We start from the raw sequence: 22,898 nt of genomic DNA, 5'->3' as shown, positions 1-22,898 counted from the left end.
CTGCTCTATCCACTAGGCGACCTGCTCTACCCACTAGGCGACCTGCTCTACACACTAGGCGACCTGCTCTACCCACTAGGTGACCTGCTCTATCCACTAGGCGACCTGCTCTACCCACTAGGCTACCTGCTCTACCCACTAGGCTACCTGCTCTACCCACTAGGCTACCTGCTCTACCCACTAGGCTACCTGCTCTACCCACTAGGCTACCTGCTCTATCCACTAGGCGACCTGCTCTACCCACTAGGCGACCTGCTCTACCCACTAGGCGACCTGCTCTACCCACTAGGTGACCTGCTCTATCCACTAGGCGACCTGCTCTACCCACTAGGCTACCTGCTCTACCCACTAGGCTACCTGCTCTACCCACTAGGCTACCTGCTCTACCCACTAGGCTACCTGCTCTACCCACTAGGCGACCTGCTCTATCCACTAGGCGACCTGCTCTACCCACTAGGCGACCTGCTCTACACACTAGGCGACCTGCTCTACCCACTAGGTGACCTGCTCTATCCACTAGACGACCTGCTCTACCCACTAGGTGACCTGCTCTACCCACTAGGCTACCTGCTCTACCCACTAGGTGACCTGCTCTACCCACTAGGTGACCTGCTCTACCCACTAGGTGACCTGCTCTACCCACTAGGCTACCTGCTCTACCCACTAGGTGACCTGCTCTACCCACTAGGTGACCTGCTCTACCCACTAGGTGACCTGCTCTATCCACTAGGTGACCTGCTCTACCCACTAGGTGACCTGCTCTACCCACTAGGTGACCTGCTCTACCCACTAGGCGACCTGCTCTACCCACTAGGCTACCTGCTCTACCCACTAGGCTACCTGCTCTACCCACTAGGCTACCTGCTCTATCCACTAGGCGACCTGCTCTACCCACTAGGCGACCTGCTCTACACACTAGGCGACCTGCTCTACCCACTAGGTGACCTGCTCTATCCACTAGACGACCTGCTCTACCCACTAGGTGACCTGCTCTACCCACTAGGCTACCTGCTCTACCCACTAGGCGACCTGCTCTACCCACTAGGTGACCTGCTGTACCCACTAGGTGACCTGCTCTACCTACTAGGCTACCTGCTCTACCCACTAGGTGACCTGCTCTACCCACTAGGTGACCTGCTCTACCCACTAGGCTACCTGCTCTACCCACTCGGCAACCTGCTCTACCCACTAGGCGACCTGCTCTACCCACTAGGCTACCTGCTCTACCCACTAGGTGACCTGCTCTACCCACTAGGTGACCTGCTCTACCCACTAGGCTACCTGCTCTACCCACTAGGCTACCTGCTCTACCCACTAGGCTACCTGCTCTACCCACTAGGCTACCTGCTCTACACACTAGGCGACCTGCTCTACCCACTAGGTGACCTGCTCTATCCACTAGGTGACCTGCTCTACCCACTAGGTGACCTGCTCTACCCACTAGGCTACCTGCTCTACCCACTAGGTGACCTGCTCTACCCACTAGGCGACCTGCTCTACCCACTAGGTGACCTGCTCTACCCACTAGGCGACCTGCTCTACCCACTAGGTGACCTGCTCTACCCACTAGGTGACCTGCTCTACCCACTAGGTGACCTGCTCTATCCACTAGGTGACCTGCTCTACCCACTAGGTGACCTGCTCTACCCACTAGGTGACCTGCTCTACCCACTAGGCGACCTGCTCTACCCACTAGGCGACCTGCTCTACCCACTAGGCTACCTGCTCTACCCACTAGGCTACCTGCTCTACCCACTAGGCTACCTGCTCTACCCACTCGGCGACCTGCTCTACCCACGAGGCGACCTGCTCTACCCACTAGGCTACCTGCTCTACCCACTAGGTGACCTGCTCTACCCACTCGGCGACCTGCTCTACCCATTAGGCTACCTACTCTACCCACTAGGCGACCTGCTCTACCCACTAGGCTACCTGCTCTACCCACTAGGTGACCTGCTCTACCCACTAGGTGACCTGCTCTACCCCCTAGGCTACCTGCTCTACCCACTAGGTGACTTGCTCTACCCCCTAGGTGACCTGCTCTACCCACTAGGTGACCCACTAGGTGACATCCTACATGAGACTTCTTTTCCAAACTGTACTAAGAAAGGCTTTCGCCTTATTCCCCACGTCTCTCTATATCATTGGCCTGTAACCCGTGCCGGTTATGCATTAAACAAGTGATTCGACAGAGTTTGTTTTACTTTACACCACCTATGAATGAATGACTGGAAATGACTAAGCTGGGGCCCAAACTGTTTCCTGTTCAGTGTGCTCACACAACTCTACAAATCCAAAGACACTCTCAGGTCTTATTCTTCTGTGGAGATTGACTGCTGTTCCACTAGGATACAATCCGTATGACTCCGGGGCCCTGGACCCAGTAGCCTGGAGCCATTTAAAGATGTATTTAATGAGTCAGAAAATACCCTGAGTCATAAATAAGGTACTGTGGAGAGAGTGAAGTGATTGCAAAAAGGAGAAGGACCTGCTCAGAGAGGGGCCTGTAAGGAGCCCGAGGGACAATCTACTAACAGAAATATGCTTTTCATAGAAGTCTTATATTTCTTTGACTTAAAGAAAGAATTCTACACATAACACATTTTGACCTGTACTTCTACCTGTTTAAAAACACCTCAAACATAAACTGTCGGCAGGACTTCAGTAGGCTAATGGTTGACATTGACCAGGCTAACATTGACCAGGCTTTTCCAGGGACAAATGGTTTTAGCTGCTTGCCAGACAGACACCGACTGGGCTGCAAACGAAGAATAATCAAATGCCGCGATGAAATACCAACTCCTTCTGTATGCTCAAGTTCATCAACAACAACAAGATTTTAAGAGAGCTTCTCAGACATTGTCTCATGCTGTTTTTCCACCAACAGCTGCACTTTAATCATTCACGTCCCTCAAGGTACAGGCGTTGTGTGTGAGGCCTCAAAACCCTATTGTACTCTGGTTTCTGTGGATACATATTGACTGGCTGCAGGACCCATTGTTATCATCAACAGCAGTGAGATAGAGGACATCAGGGGGTTGGTCATGAGTTTACTGATCTGTAAGGAATGTTACGTGAGACTTTCATAAAATAACAAAAACACAATATTATTAACTACTAGAGAGTTGATTAACGTGGACATGACACACATATTGACAGATTATACAGTATTCACCATCAAGGACATTGCTGCAGATCATAAATCATGCCTGGGAAGAATTATGGAAGCCATGTGGATTCAATTATATGTTGATCAATAATGTACATTCTATCTTTCTAGATTGTTTCTGGGCCTGCTATTGTTGGTCACCAGCCTATTGTTGAAGTCTGTTAGAAATGATTCCATCTTTCTGTAATGTTTCTGGGCCTGCTATTGTTGGTCACCAGCCTATTGTTGAGGTCTGTTAGAAATGACTCCATCTTTCTGTAATGTTTCTGGGCCTGCTATTGTTGGTCACCAGCCTATTGCTGAGGTCTGTTAGAAATGCCAGAGCCTGGGCCCTGAGTGCAGAGCAGGTCCCAGAACAGTTATTAAGCTGTCAAGCTGAGCAGAAGAACACTCTGTGCCTAGCTAGGATACATTGCACTGCTACCATATGGAAAAACTTTGGATGTGCTTTGGCAAGACTACATAAGAGAATCAGGTATGACAACAGGAAATATATGTTGTTTTCTGTGTTTGAAATGCTTTATTTTATGATGACATTCTTAGGATGGTTTTCAACCTGATAACAGCTTCCTGTAACTTCCTTTCTTGTATAATGTTTTTCCATACAGTATTCACAGCATGCGCTGCTACCCCGGTGATGAAGCACTAATCAACATAAGGTTCACAGAAGTGCTATGTTTTTAACTAGCACCATTACAGCTGAAAAGCACATTTAACAAATGCTGAATAAGCAAATAGATTCTGTTTTTTTTAAAGTAAAATATTAGAATGCGTGCACACACACACACACACACACACACACACACACACACACACACACACACACACACACACACACACACACACACACACACACACACACACACACACACACACACACACACACACACACACAGACACATTCCACCACACAAGCAGTCACAAACATATGTCAAGCCCACGCAGACTGCTACAGTATGTCCACACTCACTAACTCACACTCACTCTTTCACAGACAGCTGACACTGCAGTCTGGAGTGGAGATTCCACTGCACTTGGCCGGACATATCCCCCCCCCACTGTAGTCATAGTGATAGGACAGAGGCCAGCTCCCTGTGACCTTCATCAGAAAGAACAGGATCCCCCCCCCCACCACAACCCCTCGTTCTCATCACATCAACCCTCTGCTCCAAGTCATGATGGCAACCGTCAATGCCACTCTCCTGACATATAGTCTGGTGAAACTAACTCTAGAATACGATACTGTGCCTCAAATCTCACATTCAAAATAGATCACTTTCAAGAAACAATATTCTTGGGAATAACTAGATGGTTCTTGGAACTTCACTGGAAAAAAATCCATGACAGATATACAATATCTGCCCATTTAAATGAATACTATAGGCTGCAATTTGGTTAGAAAGAGAGGATATGGAGCGGTTGGTTGGATGTCATTGTACTTTGTACGAAAGCTTTATTGTGGTTGCTTTCTCTCTTCTGGAATCAACGGAGAGTCTTCTAAGCCACTGGGGGAGAAAGGAGATCTTATACCCAACAAAAACTGCTTTGTGATTGGGTCTCCTTCAAAGTCTGCTTTCCCCAGAGAGGAGCCAGTTAGTTACCAATGTTTGGGAGTTGACAATGCTTTGCTTTCAAGTTGTGTCGTTTTGTCCAATTCACTCTTTTTGTTCTGCCTTGGCTCTCTCTTGCTGTGACTTAATTCTGGGTAATCGGGCACCTGCTGTAGTGTTAGCTTTAGGGCGTAAGTCAATAGCTATACTGTAAAGATGCCGATAACATGTTATCTCTCAGGTGTTCCCTTGTGGTATCAGGTGCTGTTGTCCAATGTAGATATTTCAGCTGTAATTGTGTGACGTAGTGACATCTCTGCGCCTGAGATATAACTCTCTCGTTTTGTGTCTTTTATGAATGAAAACTGGAGGGTGATATGAAAGACTTACTTCATCTCTTTCTATAACCAGTGGACGTAACTACACGTTATTAAGAGTAAGCACAACTACTGTCCGGAAAAGCAAGCTCCACTTATCAGAGAGGTCAGCTGTATGCTATGCCCTTTCTCTCTCTCCCTCCCTCTCTCTCTCTCTCTCTCTCTCCCTCCCTCTCTCTCTCTCTCTCTCTCTCTCTCTCTCTCTCTCTCTCTCTCTCTGTCTCTCTCTCTCTTTCCTCCTGACACCATGGACAGCATGTTCCTACGCACACTGAATATCGGAGGGAGGCTTGGGCAGAACCCCAGATGGTTTGGAATTACCAAGGAACTCAATGTATCCCGTAATACTTTTTCCCCCACAATCTCTATCACCATCTATCTCTTTCTCCTATTCATCTGGACATGTATCTGGTCAGCTGGGACAGAGGCCATTTTACCACTACATCTTATCTCTGCCTTTCTGTCCCACATTTAACCAATGTGCCTTTTTTTCCAGTGGAACAACCACTTTACAATAGTACATCTATGGGGGGGGGGGGTTAAAAGGATTACTTTATCCTATCCCAGGGCTGAGCGGGAACTGTGCTTCCGCAGAGGTAGGGAGGCGAGCAGGCCAGAGGTGGATGAACGCAGTGCCCTTCTTTGGGTGTAGGGACTGATCAGAGCCTGAAGGTACGGAGGTGCCGTTCCCCTCACAGCTCCGTAGGCAAGCACCATGGTCTTGTAGCAGATGCGAGCTTCAACTGGAAGCCAGTGGAGTGTGCGGAGGAGCGGGGTGACGTGAGAGAACTTGGGAAGGTTGAACACCAGACGGGCTGCGGTATTCTGGATGAGTTGTAAGGGTTTAATGGCACAGGCAGGGAGCCCCGCCAGCAGCGAGTTGCAGTAATCCAGACGGGAGATGACAAGTGCCTGGATTAGGACCTGCGCCGCTTCCTGTGTAAGGCAGGGTCATACTCTGCGAATGTTGTAGAGCATGAACCTACAGGATCGGGTCACCACCTTCATGTTAGCGGAGAACGACAGGGTGTTGTCCAGGGTCACGCCAAGGCTCTTAGCACTCTGGGAGGAGGACACAATGGAGTTGTCAACCGTGATGGCGAGATCATGGAACAGGCAGTCCTTCCCCGGGAGGAAGAGCAGCTCCGTCTTGCCGAGGTTCAGCTTGAGGTGGTGATCCGTCATCCACACTGATATGTCTGCCAGACATGCAGAGATGCGATTCGCCACCTGGTTATCAGAAGGGGGAAAGGAGAAGATTAATTGTGTGTTGTCTGCGTAGCAATGATAGGAGAGACCATGTGAGGATATGACAGAGCCAAGTGACTTGGTGTATAGCGAGAATAGGAGAGGGCCTAGAACTGAGCCCTGGGGGACACCAGTGGTGAGAGCACGTGGTGCGGAGACGGATTCTCGCCACTCCACCTGGTAGGAGCGACCTGTCAGGTAGGCAGCAGATAGGTCTAGAAGGATGAGAGCAAAGGAGAGAGAGTTAGCTTTAGCAGTGCGGAGAGCCTCCGTGACACAGAGAAGAGCAGTCTCAGTTGAATGACCAGTCTTGAAACGTGACTGATTTGGATCAAGAAGGTCATTCTGAGAGAGATAGCAAGAGAGCTGGCCAAGGACGGCACGCTCAAGAGTTTTGGAGAGAAAAGAAAGAAGGGATACAGGTCTGTAGTTGTTGACATTGGAGGGATCGAGTGTAGGTTTTTTGAGAAGGGGTGCAACTCTCGCTCTCTTGAAGATGGAAGGGACGTAGCCAGCGGTCAAGGATGAGTTGATGAGCGAGGTGAGGTAGGGGAGAAGGTCTCCGGAAATGGTCTGGAGAAGAGAGGAGGGGATAGGGTCAAGCGGGCAGGTTGTTGGGCGGCCGGCCGTCACAAGTAGCAAAATTTCATCTGGAGAGAGAGGGGAGAAAGAGGTCAAAGCATAGGGTAGGGCAATGTGAGCAGGACCAGCGGTGTCGTTTGACTAAACAAACGAGGATCGGATGTCGTCAACCTTCTTTTCAAAATGGTTGACAAAGTCATCCGCAGAGAGGGAGGAGGGGCAGGAGGGGGAGGAGGATTCAGGAGGGAGGAGAAGGTGGCAAAAAGCTTCCTAGGGTTAGAGGCAGATGCTTGGAATTTAGAGTGGTAGAAAGTGGCTTTAGCAGCAGAAACAGAGGAAGAAAATGTAGAGAGGAGGGAGTGAAAAGATGCCAGGTCCGCAGGGAGGCTAGTTTTCCTCCATTCCCTGTTCTGTGAGCTCGGAATGAGTTGTCAAGCCACGGAGCAGGAGGGGAGGACCGAGCCGGCCGGGAGGATAGGGGACATAGAGAGTCAAAGGATGCAGAAAGGGAGGAGAGGAGGGTTGAGGAGGCAGAATCAGGAGATTGGTTGGAGAAGGATTGAGCAGAGGGAAGAGATGATAGGATGGAAGAGGAGAGAGTAGCAGGAGAGCGAGAGCGCAGGTTGTGACGGCGCAATACCATCTGAGTAGGGGCAGAGTGAGTAGTGTTGGAGGAGAGCGAGAGGGAAATGGATACAAGGTAGTGGTTGGAGACTTGGAGGGGAGTTGTAGTGAGATTAGTAGAAGAACAGCATCTAGTAAAGATGAGGTCAAGCGTATTGCCTGCCTTGTGAGTAGGGGGGACGGTGAGAGGGTGAGGTCAAAAGAGGAGAGGAGTGGAAAGAAGGAGGCAGAGAGAAATGAGTCAAAGGTAGACGTAGGGAGGTTAAAGTCACCCAGAACTGTGAGGGGTGAGCCATCCTCAGGAAAGGAACTTATCAAGGCGTCAAGCTCATTGATGAACTCTCCAAGGGAACCTGGAGGGCGATAAATGATAAGAATGTTAAGCTTGAATGGGCTAGTGACTGTGACAGCATGGAATTCAAAGGAGGAGATAGACAGATGGGTCAGGGGAGAAAGAGAGAATGTCCACTTGGGAGAGATGAGGATTCCAGTGCCACCACCCCGCTGACCAGATGCTCTCGGGGTATGCGAGAACACGTGGTCAGACGAGGAGAGAGCAGTAGGAGTAGCAGTGTTTTCTGTGGTAATCCATGTTTCCGTCAGCTCCAAGAAGTCGAGGGACTGGAGGGTAGCATAGGCTGAGATGAACTCTGTCTTGTTGGCCGCAGACCGGCAGTTCCAGAGGCTGCCGGAGACCTGGAACTCCATGTGGGTCATGCGCGCTGGGACCACCACATTAGAGTGAAAGCGGTCACGCGGTGTGAAGCGTTTGTGTGGCCTGTGCAGAGAGGAGAGAACAGGTATAGACAGACACATAGTTGACAGGCTACAGGAGAGGCTACGCTAATGCAAAGGAGATTGGAATGAAAATTAACTAAGCAACTGAGGAAGCGAGAGAGCAGCGCCTCCGTCACTAACCATTCACTGAAACACTCAAATATAACTTTTCCAACTTCCACTTTAGAAATTATAATTGATGTAAACTACAGTGGTTCAATGTTTCCAGGAATAGGCTCAAACTTAGTTTATTCAGCTAGATAACTAGATAACCCACCCAGTGCACCGTATCCTATGACGCTGTAGCTCACTAGCATGCTAGCATCCAATAACACACGGTTAGCACCAATACTTGGTTACAACAAACTACCAATGGATAATTTGTGTCCGTGTCTAGTTCCTTTCATAACGCAGAAGTAATTAAACGTTGGCTAGGTAACACAAAGTCAGTCCTGCTAGCTACACAAGTGGACTACACATCTCGAAAGTTCAGAAAGTTAAACTAACGTTGCAAAAATCTTATTGACTAAAAATGATACAGTACTGCTAGCTGGTAGAGTTGGCTAGCTAGCAATGGAGCTAGCTAACATAACACTAATCAAAACGTTCCGTTGTAATGTATTTAGTTTCTACAGTACTACTAGTTGGTAAGTTGGCTAGCTAGCAGTGGCTGTGGTGTTGTGGTGTTGACGCCGTTTGGAATACAGCTGGCTAGCTAACCTTGTTAGTTTCTCAAAGCTACACCCTTATCCTTGATACAAAGACAGCAAAGACAACTATGCAGCTAGCTAGCTAGCTAATCAAATCAAATCGTTCCGTTGTAATGTAATGAGGGATTAAATGTTTTTATTGAATATTTAAAACATACAATATACTTGCAGTGAAGCCCCTCAACAACTATATCACATTATGCATCTAACAGACTCACATCCAGAGTGACACCAATGTGCCTTAGTTGACGTGCAAAAATCCCTCATTCGAAAGGATCAGTGATGACTAACGCTTTATGAAGGGATTTACAACTCTGTAAAAGAGCTTCTCATATCTGAAAGAAGAACATCCTACTATTCAGATATCTATTTTTGAAAAGGGTTTAATATTGCTCTCTTTTTAAGGCCCCCAGCTACTCATCTGTCTCTGTGTGTCTTCTCCCTCATCCTACACACAAATGCACACAAGCACACAAGCACACACACACACACACACACACACACACACACACACACACACACACACACACACACACACACACACACACACCATTATAGTTATTTATAAATGACCTAGGATTACCTGGATTCCTCTGCAGATGGGATGCTGCCCCCCCCCCACACACACCGTCCAATCCTCCTGAAATAAAGACTCATTAATCAGACAGCAGTTGACTTTGGAGAGTGAAGGTGACATGCTGCCTGATTTATCACGCTCTTGTGAACATGTTTCATTGTGGCTTGTTAGCACACCACCACAGTCTAAACCTAGACCCAACACTGGATTATTTTATAGCACGCCACCACAGTCTAAACCTAGACCCAACACTGGATTATTTTATAGAACGCCACCACAGTCTAAACCTAGACCCAACACTGGATTATATTATAGAACGCAACCACAGTCTAAACCTAGACCCAACACTGGATTATATTATAGAACGCCACCACAGTCTAAACCTAGACCCAACACTGGATTATATTATAGAATGCCACCACAGTCTAAACCTAGACCCAACACTGGGTCTAGGTTTAGACTATTATAGAACGCCATCACAGTCTAAACCTAGACCCAACACTGGATTATATTATAGAACGCCACCACAGTCTAAACCTAGACCCAACACTGGATTATAGTATAGCATGCCACCACATTCTAAACCTAGACCCAACACTGGATTATATTATAGAACGCCACCACAGTCTAAACCTAGACCCAACACTGGATTATATTATAGAACGCCACCACAGTCTAAACCTAGACCCAACACTGGGTCTAGGTTTAGACTATTATAGAACGCCACCACATCCTAAACCTAGACCCAACACTGGATTATATTATAGAACGCCACCACATTCTAAACCTAGACCCAACACTGGATTATATTATAGAACGCCACCACAGTCTAAACCTCAGTTGGTAGAGCATGGTGTGTGCAACGCCAGGGTTGCGGGTTAGATTCCCACGGGGGGCCAGTACAAAAAACAACAACAACAACAAAAAATGCATGAAATGAAATGAAATGTAATGTAATGTATGCATTCACTACTGTAAGTCGCTCTGGATAAGAGTGTCTGCTAAATGACTAAAAATGTCAAATGTAAAATGATTATAGTATAGAACACCACCACAGTCTAAACCTAGACCCAACACTGGATTATATTATAGAACCTCTATATCTTTTTGGTAGCAACAGTCTAATTATGAAGTTAGTCAACTAAATACAGCGATTCCTCCACATGTAACGGCATTACCACATACCTGTATCAAATAACCCATGTCATTCAGCAGGCACTTTTATCCAAAGCGACTGACAATCATGCATGCGTACATTTTACATATGGGTGGTCCCAGGAATCGAATCCACTCACCTGGCATTAGCAGCACTATGCTCTACCAACTGAGCTACAGAAGACCAATGAGAATTGTACATATACACTCCAGACTGGGTATGAAGAATCTGACACGCAACTAAATACAAACTACATGACAGAAACAACAGCTGTGTATATTGCCATTGTCATTGATGTAAAGGTTTCCTGTGCCTCAACACAGTGGTGTCTGAACATCAAGCAGAACAAAAAACTTCTGTATAGGCTGAACACAGGAACAAGGCTGAAGATAACAGGCCTGGAACCAGAATGGCCCCGAACCGATGTCTGGAAAATGGTCCTCCTTCATTCCAGAAGGCCTCTAGAACATAGCGATTCATACATCAATGTGAGCTATGTACATGACATCTCATGATGATAGGGTTTTTGAATTTCTACATTAGTTGTCTTTTTTCATGCTTTGAAGCGCTTTGAGATTCTATGAAAAGCACTACATAAGTTGAATAAATTATTAATATTAGTCAGGTCTGTTCTATACAACATCATGTAGTCAGGTCTGTTCTATACAACATCATGTAGTCAGGTCTGTTCTATATAACATCATGTATTCAGGTCTGTTCTATATAACATCATGTATTCAGGTCTGTTCTATATAATATCATGTAGTCAGGTCTGTTCTATACAACATCATGTATTCAGGTCTGTTCTATATAACATCATGTATTCAGGTCTGTTCTATATAACATCATGTAGTCAGGTCTGTTGTAATAAACATAATGTAGTCAGGTCTGTTCTATATAACATAATGTAGTCAGGTCTGTTGTAATAAACATAATGTATTCAGGTCTGTTCTATATAACATCATGTATTCAGGTCTGTTCTATATAACATATTGTAGTCAGGTCTGTTCTATATAACATCATGTATTCAGGTCTGTTCTATATAACATCATGTATTCAGGTCTGTTCTATATAACATCATGTAGTCAGGTCTGTTCTATATAACATCATGTATTCAGGTCTGTTCTATATAACATAATGTAGTCAGGTCTGTTGTATATAACATCATGTAGTCAGGTCTGTTCTATATAACATCATGTAGTCAGGTCTGTTGTAATAAACATAATGTATTCAGGTCTGTTCTATATAACATCATGTAGTCTGTTGTATATAACATCATGTAGTCAGGTCTGTTCTATATAACATATTGTAGTCAGGTCTGTTCTATACAACATAATGTATTCAGGTCTGTTCTATATAACATCATGTAGTCAGGAGTGAGACCCATCCAGCCAAGCGTGTCTGCAGTGAGACCCATCCAGTCAAGCGTGTCTGCAGTGAGACCCATCCAGTCAAGAATGGCTGCAGTGAGATCCATCCAGCCAAGAATGGCTGCAGTGAGACCCATCCAGCCAAGAATGGCTGCAGTGAGACCCATCCAGCCAAGCTTGTCTGCAGTGAGACCCATCCAGTTAAGAATGGCTGCAGTGAGACCCATCCAGCCAAGTATGGCTGCAGTGAGACCCATCCAGCCAAGCGTGTCTGCAGTGAGACCCATCCAGCCAAGAATGGCTGCAGTGAGACCCATCCAGCCAAGCGTGTCTGCAGTGAGACCCATCCAGCCAAGCGTGTCTGCAGTGAGACCCATCCAGCCAAGCGTGTCTGCAGTGAGACCCATCCAGCCAAGAATGGCTGCAGTGAGACACATCCAGTCAAGAATGGCTGCAGTGAGACCCATCCAGCCAAGCGTGTCTGCAGTGAGACCCATCCAGCCAAGAATGGCTGCAGTGAGACCCATCCAGCCAAGCATGGCTGCAGTGAGACCCATCCAGCCAAGAATGGCTGCAGTGAGACCCATCCAGCCAAGAATGGCTGCAGTGAGACCCATCCAGCCAAGCGTGTCTGCAGTGAGACCCATCCAGCCAAGCGTGTCTGCAGTGAGACCCATCCAGCCAAGAATGGCTGCAGTGAGACCCATCCAGCCAAGCGTGTCTGCAGTGAGACCCATCCAGCCAAGCGTGGCTGCAGTGAGACCCATCCAGCCAAGCATGTCTGCAGTGAGACCCATCCAGCCAAGCGTGTCTGCAGTGAGACCCATCCAGCCAAGCGTGTCTGCAGTGAGACCCATCCAGCCAAGCGTGTCTGCAGTGAGACCCATCCAGCCAAGCGTGTCTGCAGTGAGACCCATCCAGCCAAGCATGGCTGCAGTGAGACCCATCCAGCCAAGCGTGACTGCAGTGAGACCAGTGCTGCTCCCATTCAAGAAGTAGTTTAACGCACATAGAGACAAGGAGAGAGCGAGCACGAGAGGAGGAGAAAACCAGGGAGTGCCCCATGAGTGCTAACCATATGGTATACATCTTACCCTGGCATTCTGCAAGTTTCCAACTTTTCATGTCTTGCTTTAAAAAATGTTTTACAACCAACTCATGAGCAGGGAAATGAAACCAACTTGAAAAACATACTGTTGTTTGAGTAACCAAATGGTCCACTGGAGACACACATGGCCGTAATGTAAAGGAGCATATTGTGTTGTTTGACTGTTTGTCCCGGCGGTAGTGTTGTGACATGATGAATCCTAAGGATAAAGGGTAGCGGTTACAGTGAAAGAGAGCAGGGTGTCATGCAGAGATGTAATGACAACAATGGATCTTGTATGAATGGTCACTGATTGTTTGGACAACAAAGCCCTAACTTGACCAAATGTGATATGCAAAGAAGACCCCAACCATAATCACTCTATCTTTTGGGTTTGTTTAATTTGTAAATGCATCGTATGTAGAACAAAGAAAAATATATAATATTTATAATAGTATATAATATTTATAACAATATATAATGAATTGTTATTATATACACATGCACTAGAATTGTACGCAAACACAGAAATAATTACAATAATATTTCTGTTCCTTTTAGAAGTAGTTGCAGTATTTACATACATTCATTTGTTAAAATAACTTGTTTTTAAAAACATTTTAAATGGGATTGAAGGAATGCATTGCTAAAGTATAAGTTTACTGCCCTCTCTAGACCGCTCAGGTTCAGACAACGTTAACACAGAAAGGACATGGCCATCACAGACAGTGCAGTTTCGTACAGGGAAAAGAAACCATTATAAAAAAAACATTCCTAATCCTTACAGTATTTGAGTCCTGTACTTCACTAAGCCAATCGTGTGTCTTCCTGTGATGTCATCTGTAGATCAGGAAGGTGACTGTAGAACATGTGTATGGAGGCTAAGATTTCTACCACCATTTACTTCTTCACGTGTTCCAGAGGAAGTAACTAAATGAATTTATCTATATTTAACTAGGCAAGTCAGTTAAGAACAAATTCTTACTTTCAATGATGGCCTAGGAACAGTGGGTTAACTGCCTTGTTCAGGGGCAAAACGACAGATTTTTACCTCAGCTCAGGGATATGATCTTGCAACCTTCCTGTTACTATTCCAATGCTCTAACCACTAGGCTACCTGCCTCCTCTAACCACTAGGCTACCTGCCTCCTCTAACCACTAGGCTACCTGCCTCCTCTAACCACTAGGCTACCTGCCTCCTCTAACCACTAGGCTACCTGCCTCCTCTAAACACTAGGCTACCTGCCTCCTCTAACCACTAGGCTACCTGCCTCCTCTAACCACTAGGCTACCTGCCTCCTCTAAACACTAGGCTACCTGCCTCCTCTAAACACTAGGCTACCTGCCTCCTCTAACCACTAGGCTACCTGCCTCCTCTAACCAATAGGCTACCTGCCTCCTCTAACCACTAGGCTACCTGCCTCCTCTAACCACTAGGCTACCTGCCTCCTCTAACCACTAGGCTACCTGCCTCCTCTAAACACTAGGCTACCTGCCTCCTCTAAACACTAGGCTACCTGCCTCCTCTAACCACTAGGCTACCTGCCTCCTCTAACCAATAGGCTACCTGCCTCCTCTAACCACTAGGCTACCTGCCTCCTGAATAAAGCACCATGCATTTCCAGATCCTCCAGATGAAATGTAACAGCCCAGGAAGCTTGGCTATGTTGGCACTGCTGTCTGTCTGCTAAAAAGGCTTTTGGAGGTTGTTCCAGTTTGAAACACTGTAGGGTGCTTCAGCACCATGCATTGATGACACGAGGCAGACTATTGTGTTGATATCGAGGAGACTTACCTCAGGCTACTGTAGCTGCAGTTTTTCAAGAATCCCTAAAAAACATAGTTCAACTATTTTACTGAAAGCATTGATTAGACTGACATTGAAGTGTATGGTTTGAGTCCTTCATACTGTAGCTTCTACCAGTACTGTTTGAAACGGTACATTGATCGACTGTCACTGACATCCACACACTGTATACAACATGGCAGGCCAGGCATTCAATGCTTATGTGCTATGAAGATTTAATACAGTCACCAACGGGTTAAGTGTTATCATTATATTCAAACAGATACTACGTAGGCCTACTTAGTTGACATATTGGCCCCAGAGAAGGACAGCTTTAAGAGCCAATGACATAACACAAAATGAAAGAAAATGACAATAACAGCTCCTCCAGCTAATGTATACAAACATACAAAAGGAAAGGTTCTTCAATGTCTTCAATACTGATCAGAAAGCCAGTCGGTTCACATATAAACAACACACCATAAAACATGAAATATTTTTTGCTGCACCTCGTTGTTCTGCAGTTGGCTGTTCACTGTTAGCTGATCCAGCCTTTACCAGGCATGAGTCGTCATATTGCTCCCGTGGTGAAAATAGGAGACAGCCTCCACATGCTGCCGGTAGCTTATAATGGCATGATTCTGATCATGATCAGTAGTTCAACATGAACGTTTGAGTACTAATAGTCATTTTTTGGTTTGAAGAAGTACATAGTAAAAACTCCCTCGGTGATGAGAAGATAATTTCATCATATAGCAGAAGGAATGTTGATGCATTAAGGATAGGCAGGTACATCAACAATGAATTCAAACCTCAAAGTGTAAAAATACTTTGCATAACAAAACCTCTATTCTGAAATCGTATTTTAAACATTTTTATGAGAACCCCCCCCCCAAAAAAAAATTAAGAAAAGCTATTTACAAGAAACGTAGGACTCAATTCAATCTGTGCTGCGGAAGTTCAGTGCTATAGCGACATTGAAATTTAAAAGTAATTTCTGATTGAGCCGGCATATGCAGCGTTTACTGTGAATTAAGTCTCCGCGAACGCGGGAACATTGCTTTTAAGTGTAAATCCCGCTAAAGCACTGAACTTCCCATCATGCACCAGTGAAGATGTCATGTTATGTAACAGTTCTTGTTTTTTCAAAATGTTTTCTCTTTTGAGTCTCTGCATTACTCAATAAATTATCACAGTACCACCAATGTGCGTCACACACACACATAAACAAACAAAACATTCAAACACTCTCTCCCTTAACTGTTGTTTGAACGTTCATTCTGCCTGTCCCACTGTCCCCTCTGCTATTAGCAATCTCCCACATTAATTCTGCCTGTCCCACTGTCCCCTCTGCTATTAGCAATCTCCCACATTCATTCTGTCTGTTCCACTGTCCCCTCTGCTGTAAGCAATCTCCCACATTCATTCACTCTCTCTCTCACAAACATTCTCTCTCTGTCTCTGCATGTGTCCTGTGGCGTGGCCTCAGTCTAGCAGGACCGGGAGGTCAATGTGCTCAGTTTGCGGATCGCACTGTCCTGCTGTTTCTTGGAAAGCGGTGGACTTTGATGTGTTTGGACAGGTGATCGCTGCGGGCAAACTTCTTCTCGCAGATGGGACACTGATAAGGCTTCACTCCAGAGTGAGAGCGCCGGTGTCTGGAGAGTTCGTCTGACCTCGAAAACCTGAGACAGACAGACCCAGAGCACATCAGACAACCTATATCAGAGCCACAGTTTCCCATAACACCCTGAGGTAAAAGGCCCCCTCTCTCTGTCTGACTACACCAGTACACTCTATCCATATTATATCTCTACCCAACACATTGATTAAAGTAATGTAAAGTCATCTTAAAACATTAATTCCATACACACTCATCATGAATCATGAAGCAACTGTGCTATTGAGATGGATGAATAAGAATCCCTGCATGGTAACATGGTCTTTCATCATGCACTCACACATGCAGTACACACATGCAGTACACACATGGAACAGGTGCTACACATGCATAACATGGTAGTGAAATGGTTAAGTATTACTAGGCCTCATTATCAACAGAGGATTTTCCTGTATGGCCAGAAGTGAACCAAAAAAACTAATCTGCCACTGTATTTAAAACGAACTGGTTCTGGGGATGTGACTCTGACATTAGGAAACCTCATCTACCTCTATTGTAATATTACATAGTATTCTACATCTGTACTACACAGCACTCGTTACAGCCCCAAGCTGATGGTGTGTTAAAACATCTTACCAATAGCTTAGAATGGCATGATTCAAAATCAAATCAAATCACATTTTATTGGTCACATACACATAATAAGCAGATGTTATTGCGGTGTAGCGAAATGATCAGTATGTCAACATGAACGTTTGAGTACTAATAGTCATTTTTTGGTTTGAAGAAGTACATAGTAAAAACTCCCTCGGTGATGAGAAGATAATTTCATCATACAGCGTTAACGATAGGCAGGTACGTCAACAACAATTAATTCAAACCTCAAAGCGTAAAAATACTTTGCATAACAAAACCTTTTTAAGATTCTCAAATCGTATCTTAAATTTTTTTATGAGAGAACCCCCCCCCCCCCAAAAATAAGAAGGAAAAGCTATTTACAAGAAATGTAGGACTCTATTCAATCTGCTACTTCCATTCCACGTCCCCCCTATATTCTGAAATTGCATTTATCATTGGAATGTGATACAAAACGAGGCAACGGTATGCTTTAGGACCATAGGGATGTCTCCAAGCGGTCGGGAAGGCTGTTTGGAGTTTTTTATCCAACCGGATAAAAACATGATAGATTTATTTTTTAAATGTCGCCCCCCACTTCTGAAACCAAAGCTGTGTCGTACTATACATGTGTCAGCACTCGCTATACCCCCAAGCTGAAACTCTGATATAACTCCTTCCTGTTGAGACATGATGGCTACAGTTCATCTCTGACTGAAACAGCCTCACCCTATCCTTGTCTAAGCCAATAAGCAATACATGTGGGACAAGCTTAACTGAACTAATTGTCTCTGCTATGTTAAAATCCTAACACATTACTACTATCTCTCCCTGGAAGTTGATATGAAGTATTTCCCTGTATAAAATTGTTAGACAATGTTAGATGACTGTTATATGAAACTGTTAGGCTATGTTAGATGACTGTTATATGAAACTGTTAGGCTATGTTAGATGACTGTTATATGAAACTGTTAGGCTATGTTAGATGACTGTTATATGAAACTGTTAGGCTATGTTAGATGACTGTTAGATGAAACTGTTAGGCTATGTTAGATGACTGTTATATGAAACTGTTAGGCTATGTTAGATGACTGTTAGATGAAACTGTTAGGCTATGTTAGATGACTGTTAGATGAAACTGTTAGGCTATGTTAGATGACTGTTATATGAAACTGTTAGGCTATGTTAGATGACTGTTATATGAAACGGTTAGGCTATGTTAGATGACTGTTATATGAAACGGTTAGGCTATGTTAGATGACTGTTATATGAAACGGTTAGGCTATGTTAGATGACTGTTATATGAAACGGTGTTATACGCAGTGGTTAGGGGATGACAGAGGTTAGGCTTATGAGAGCCTGGGTAAGGCTGTTTGTGGAGCCATTGTTGGGCAGGGTGGGATGCCCAGGTGTGTGGAGGGGAGCCTTGATGCCCCAGCTACAGCCTCCACAGCTTAGTTAGGCTACACTATGGCTCTGTTCGAGCTTGTTCCTGAACTCAGCCCTGAAGCATACAATAATCACTGACAAGACGCTGGCAAGGACCAAAAGAAGGGGCGGTGGGACTTACTGTGGTGAATTACAAGAACTAAATGTATCCTAAACTCTTTCCTGTAAACATAATGAATGATCACTTACAGATGCAAGTCAACAGGGAAGGACAGTGTTATTGTAACTCATGCAAGTCAACACTTCACAACAAGAGAGACAACGCAACACTACATAAAGAGAGACCTAAGACAACAACAACACATGACAACACAGCATGGTAGCAACACAACATAACAACATGGTAGCAACACAACATGGTAGCGGCACAAAACATGGTACAAACATTATTAGGCACAGACAACAGCACAAAGGGCAGGAAGGTAGAGGCAACAATACATTACACAAAGCAGCCACAACTGTCAGTAAGAGTGTCCATGATTGAGTCTTTGAATGAAGAGATTGAGATAAAACTGTCCAGTTTGAGTGTTTGTTGCAGCTCGTTCCAGTCGCTAGCTGAAGCGAACTGAAAAGAGGAGCGACCCAGGGATGTGTGTGTTTTGGGGACCTTTAACAGAATGTGACTGGCAGAACGGGTGTTGTATGTGGAGGATGAGGGATGCAGTAGATATCTCAGATAGGGGGGAGTGAGGCCTAAGAGGGTTCTATAAATAAGCATCAACCAGTGGGTCTTGCGACGGGTATACAGAGACGACCAGTTAACAGAGTAGTATAGAGTGCAGTGATGTTTCCTATAAGGAGCATTGTAGACAAATCTGATGGCCGAATGGTAAAGAACATCTAGCCGCTCGAGAGCACAATTACCTGCTGATCTATAAATGATGTCTCCGTGATCTAGCATGGGTAGGATGTTCATCTGAATCAGGGTTAGTTTGGCAGCTGGGGTGAAAGAGGAGTGATTAGGATAGAGGAAACCAAGTCTAGATTTAACTTTAGCCTGCAGCTTTGATATGTGCTGAGAGAAGGACAGGGAAAGACAGTGTTACTGTAACTCATGTAAGTCAACAGGTAGCGACAGTGTTACTGTAACTAATGTCAGTCAACAGGTAGCGACAGTGTTACTATAACTAATGTCAGTCAACAGGGAAGGACAGTGTTACTGTAACTAATGTCAGTCAACAGGTAGCGACAGTGTTACTGTAACTCATATAAGTCAACAGGTAGCGACAGTGTTACTGTAACTCATGTAAGTCAACAGGTAGCGACAGTGTTACAGTAACTAATGTCAGTCAACAGGTAGCGACAGTGTTACTGTAACTCATGTCAGTCAACAGGTAGCGACAGTGTTACTGTAACTCATATAAGTCAACAGGTAGCGACAGTGTTACTGTAACTCATATCAGTCAACAGGTAGCGACAGTGTTACTGTAACTCATATAAGTCAACAGGTAGCGACAGTGTTACTGTAACTCATGTAAGTCAACAGGTAGCGACAGTGTTACTGTAACTAATGTCAGTCAACAGGTAGCGACAGTGTTACTGTAACTCATGTAAGTCAACAGGTAGCGACAGTGTTACAGTAACAAATGTCAGTCAACAGGTAGCGACAGTGTTACTGTAACTCATATAAGTCAACAGGTAGTGACAGTGTTACTGTAACTCATGTAAGTCAACAGGTAGCAACAGTGTTACAGTAACTAATGTCAGTCAACAGGTAGCGACAGTGTTACTGTAACTAATGTCAGTCAACAGGTAGCGACAGTGTTACTGTAACTCATGTAAGTCAACAGGTAGCGACAGTGTTACTGTAACTAATGTCAGTCAACAGGTAGCGACAGTGTTACTGTAACTAATGTCAGTCAACAGGTAGTGACAGTGTTACTGTAACTCATATAAGTCAACAGGTAGCGACAGTGTTACTGTAACTAATGTCAGTCAACAGGTAGCGACAGTGTTACTGCATAAGAGCCTCCAATTCCACACAACGATCCAGCTCTTTGGACCTTCATAAAGCTACTATTACAGAATACAGTAAGCAGCAATCATAAAGCACTTGAAGTTCCAAGTTCGAAGAATGGACACTAAGGAATATCAATATATCTTGTTTTTAAAATATTTTTGTATTTACTGTAAGGTGAACAGGGTTTAAAAACAAGACATACCCTTATTTCAGAACATCATGGTGTTTTCACAATAAACTGCTCGGGTTCAAATCTACAGTCCACTAGAAACGCCATATCAGTGTTCACATTTAGATCTTTACCCAGTTTGAACGTGCTTGTGTCTACCTATGCTTGCCTGTATGCATGCATGTGGGTATGCATTGTGTATAGATTGTGTACATGTGGGTATGCATTGTGTATATATTGTGTACATGTGGGTATGCATTACGTGTGTGAGGAGAATGGAGATGCCTGAGGAATGCCAACTGTACAGTAAATGTGTCATTTGGTTTTTATGGGCATGATGAGAACCAGAGGAATGTCAAAAACACTTTATTTCGTTACAACACAAGGCACTCAAATGACAGATGGCTGGAGGTGCATATTTCCCAAGCTCACTTCCATTTCCTGACAAGGAGGAGAGGAGGAGGAGGTGGAGGCAGAGGAGGGAGGAGGAGCGAGGGTCCCTCAGACAGAGAACAGTTTCTGAAGGCCACACTGTGCCCTGTGGGGTGGCGAGGGGGGGATACCACAGGCCCAGGGCAGTCATGTGTTGGGGCTAATCCAGGTCACTGTGATAAGACCACAGGACTGCTGAGCACCGCCAATCTTATCGGACTAGAGACCTTCTCACCAACTGTTCCCACGGGCACACTGAGCTTTTTATGTTTAGTTGTGCAACCACATTGTGTGGAGAGGTCAGGGAGATGGGGAATGAATAATATGGGACAAATCTATGCTTTATGCTTGCTGTGAAACACAGAAACAAACTCCTTTGGCCCACTAATATATCATGGATAATAATCAAATTAGTATGCCATAAAGTCATTCATTATGCCATAAAGTTAGTGCTGCTACCAAAACTTTGAACTTGATTCTGCAAGAGTGTAACTGAGTGCAGATGGAGAGCAAACAGAGAGACAGCTAGAGGGGGCAAAGTCTGCCCACACTTCAAAGGCCTTATCTAATCTCAAAACTCTGCAATAGAAGAAAACACAGAGATATGGAGCCAACGAGAGTGCATGAGAGGGGTGGAGAGCATTCATTATGAGTGACACTAATCATTTTAGTTCTCCATCATATCTAATTGAGCTAACGCACAACTTGGAAAAGTATTTATATTTTTCTCATAAAATTAATATCTGTGTTTTTCAGAGCAGCTGGTGGGATTGGCTTTGAATGGCTTCGTATCGCTCTGTGATAATATCAGCCAGCGAAGGAAGTTGATATCCCTGTTAACCTCGGGAAGGAATCAATCTATCTCAGATAATCCAACCACAGTCAACAGAGATAGTTGTATACTCTGTGGCTTCTCCAACTAAAACATGGACTGGTATCGCTAAATTGTCATACATTGTTGGACCATCACAGCTAAACATCCCCTGTTGTACTCACTGACTGTCACTGCCGTGTATGTAGTCACATGAATAACCACACACTCTGTAGACCTATGAGATCCACCCGTGAAGTCTGACTCGAACACGACCTACACAGTGTCTTGAACCCACTCACCTCCATCCACAGCCAGGCCAGGTGCAGGCGAAGGGCTTTTCCCCCGTGTGCCTCCTCAGGTGGGCCTTCAGGTGGCTACTCTTAGTGTACATCTTGGCACAGCCAGGGAAAGTACACTTATGCATTTTTATAAGGTCCGTAACTGAGCTTTTCTGGAACTTCTGTCCTCCCACCAGGATCCCTGCAGCCTGGCCACCTGCAAGCCCACCCTCCCTGAGACCCAGGGGCTTGGCGGCGATGGGTACGGGCGCGATGCGCACAAATTTGGAAGATGTACCATTGAGATTAGCTGGAGACACCAGCTGGGGCACCAGGGTAAACGTCTGGCCCTGGATGTTGACCAGGAGTTGGGCGATTTTGATGTCTGAGGAGGGCAGGGTGGTCTGCGGTGGTACTGGTGTTGGTATCACACCTGGGCTGGGCTCTTGCTTAATCTGGATTGGTTGAATTTGCAAGATGACAGGCGTCAAGCCAGACCCCTCCCCTGAGACTGGTATTTCAGCAGGTTCCTCCTGTTTAATCCCAC

General features: G+C 45.3%; 1 protein-coding gene across 2 annotated transcripts in view; it reads right to left on the bottom strand.

Moving 5' to 3' along the window:
* Positions 1-15,231: 15,231 nt before the first annotated feature.
* The window catches only part of LOC115165431 (Krueppel-like factor 15), a 12,826-nt gene continuing 5,159 nt past the window's right edge, over positions 15,232-22,898 (bottom strand). For both annotated transcript variants that reach the window (XM_029718532.1, XM_029718531.1), the window contains exons 2-3: positions 22,373-22,898; positions 15,232-16,698 (exon numbers count right to left, since the gene is read on the bottom strand). The exon at positions 22,373-22,898 is cut by the window's right edge and continues 740 nt beyond it. In XM_029718532.1, coding sequence (XP_029574392.1) covers positions 16,530-16,698; positions 22,373-22,898 — 695 coding nt within the window. In that variant the 3' untranslated portion in view covers positions 15,232-16,529. The remainder of the gene's footprint in view (positions 16,699-22,372) is intronic.

The sequence above is a fragment of the Salmo trutta genome, chromosome 28 (assembly GCF_901001165.1).
Source record: "Salmo trutta chromosome 28, fSalTru1.1, whole genome shotgun sequence".
Taxonomy (NCBI): Eukaryota; Metazoa; Chordata; class Actinopteri; order Salmoniformes; family Salmonidae; genus Salmo; species Salmo trutta.
This window is presented reverse-complemented; position numbering and strand designations above follow the sequence as displayed.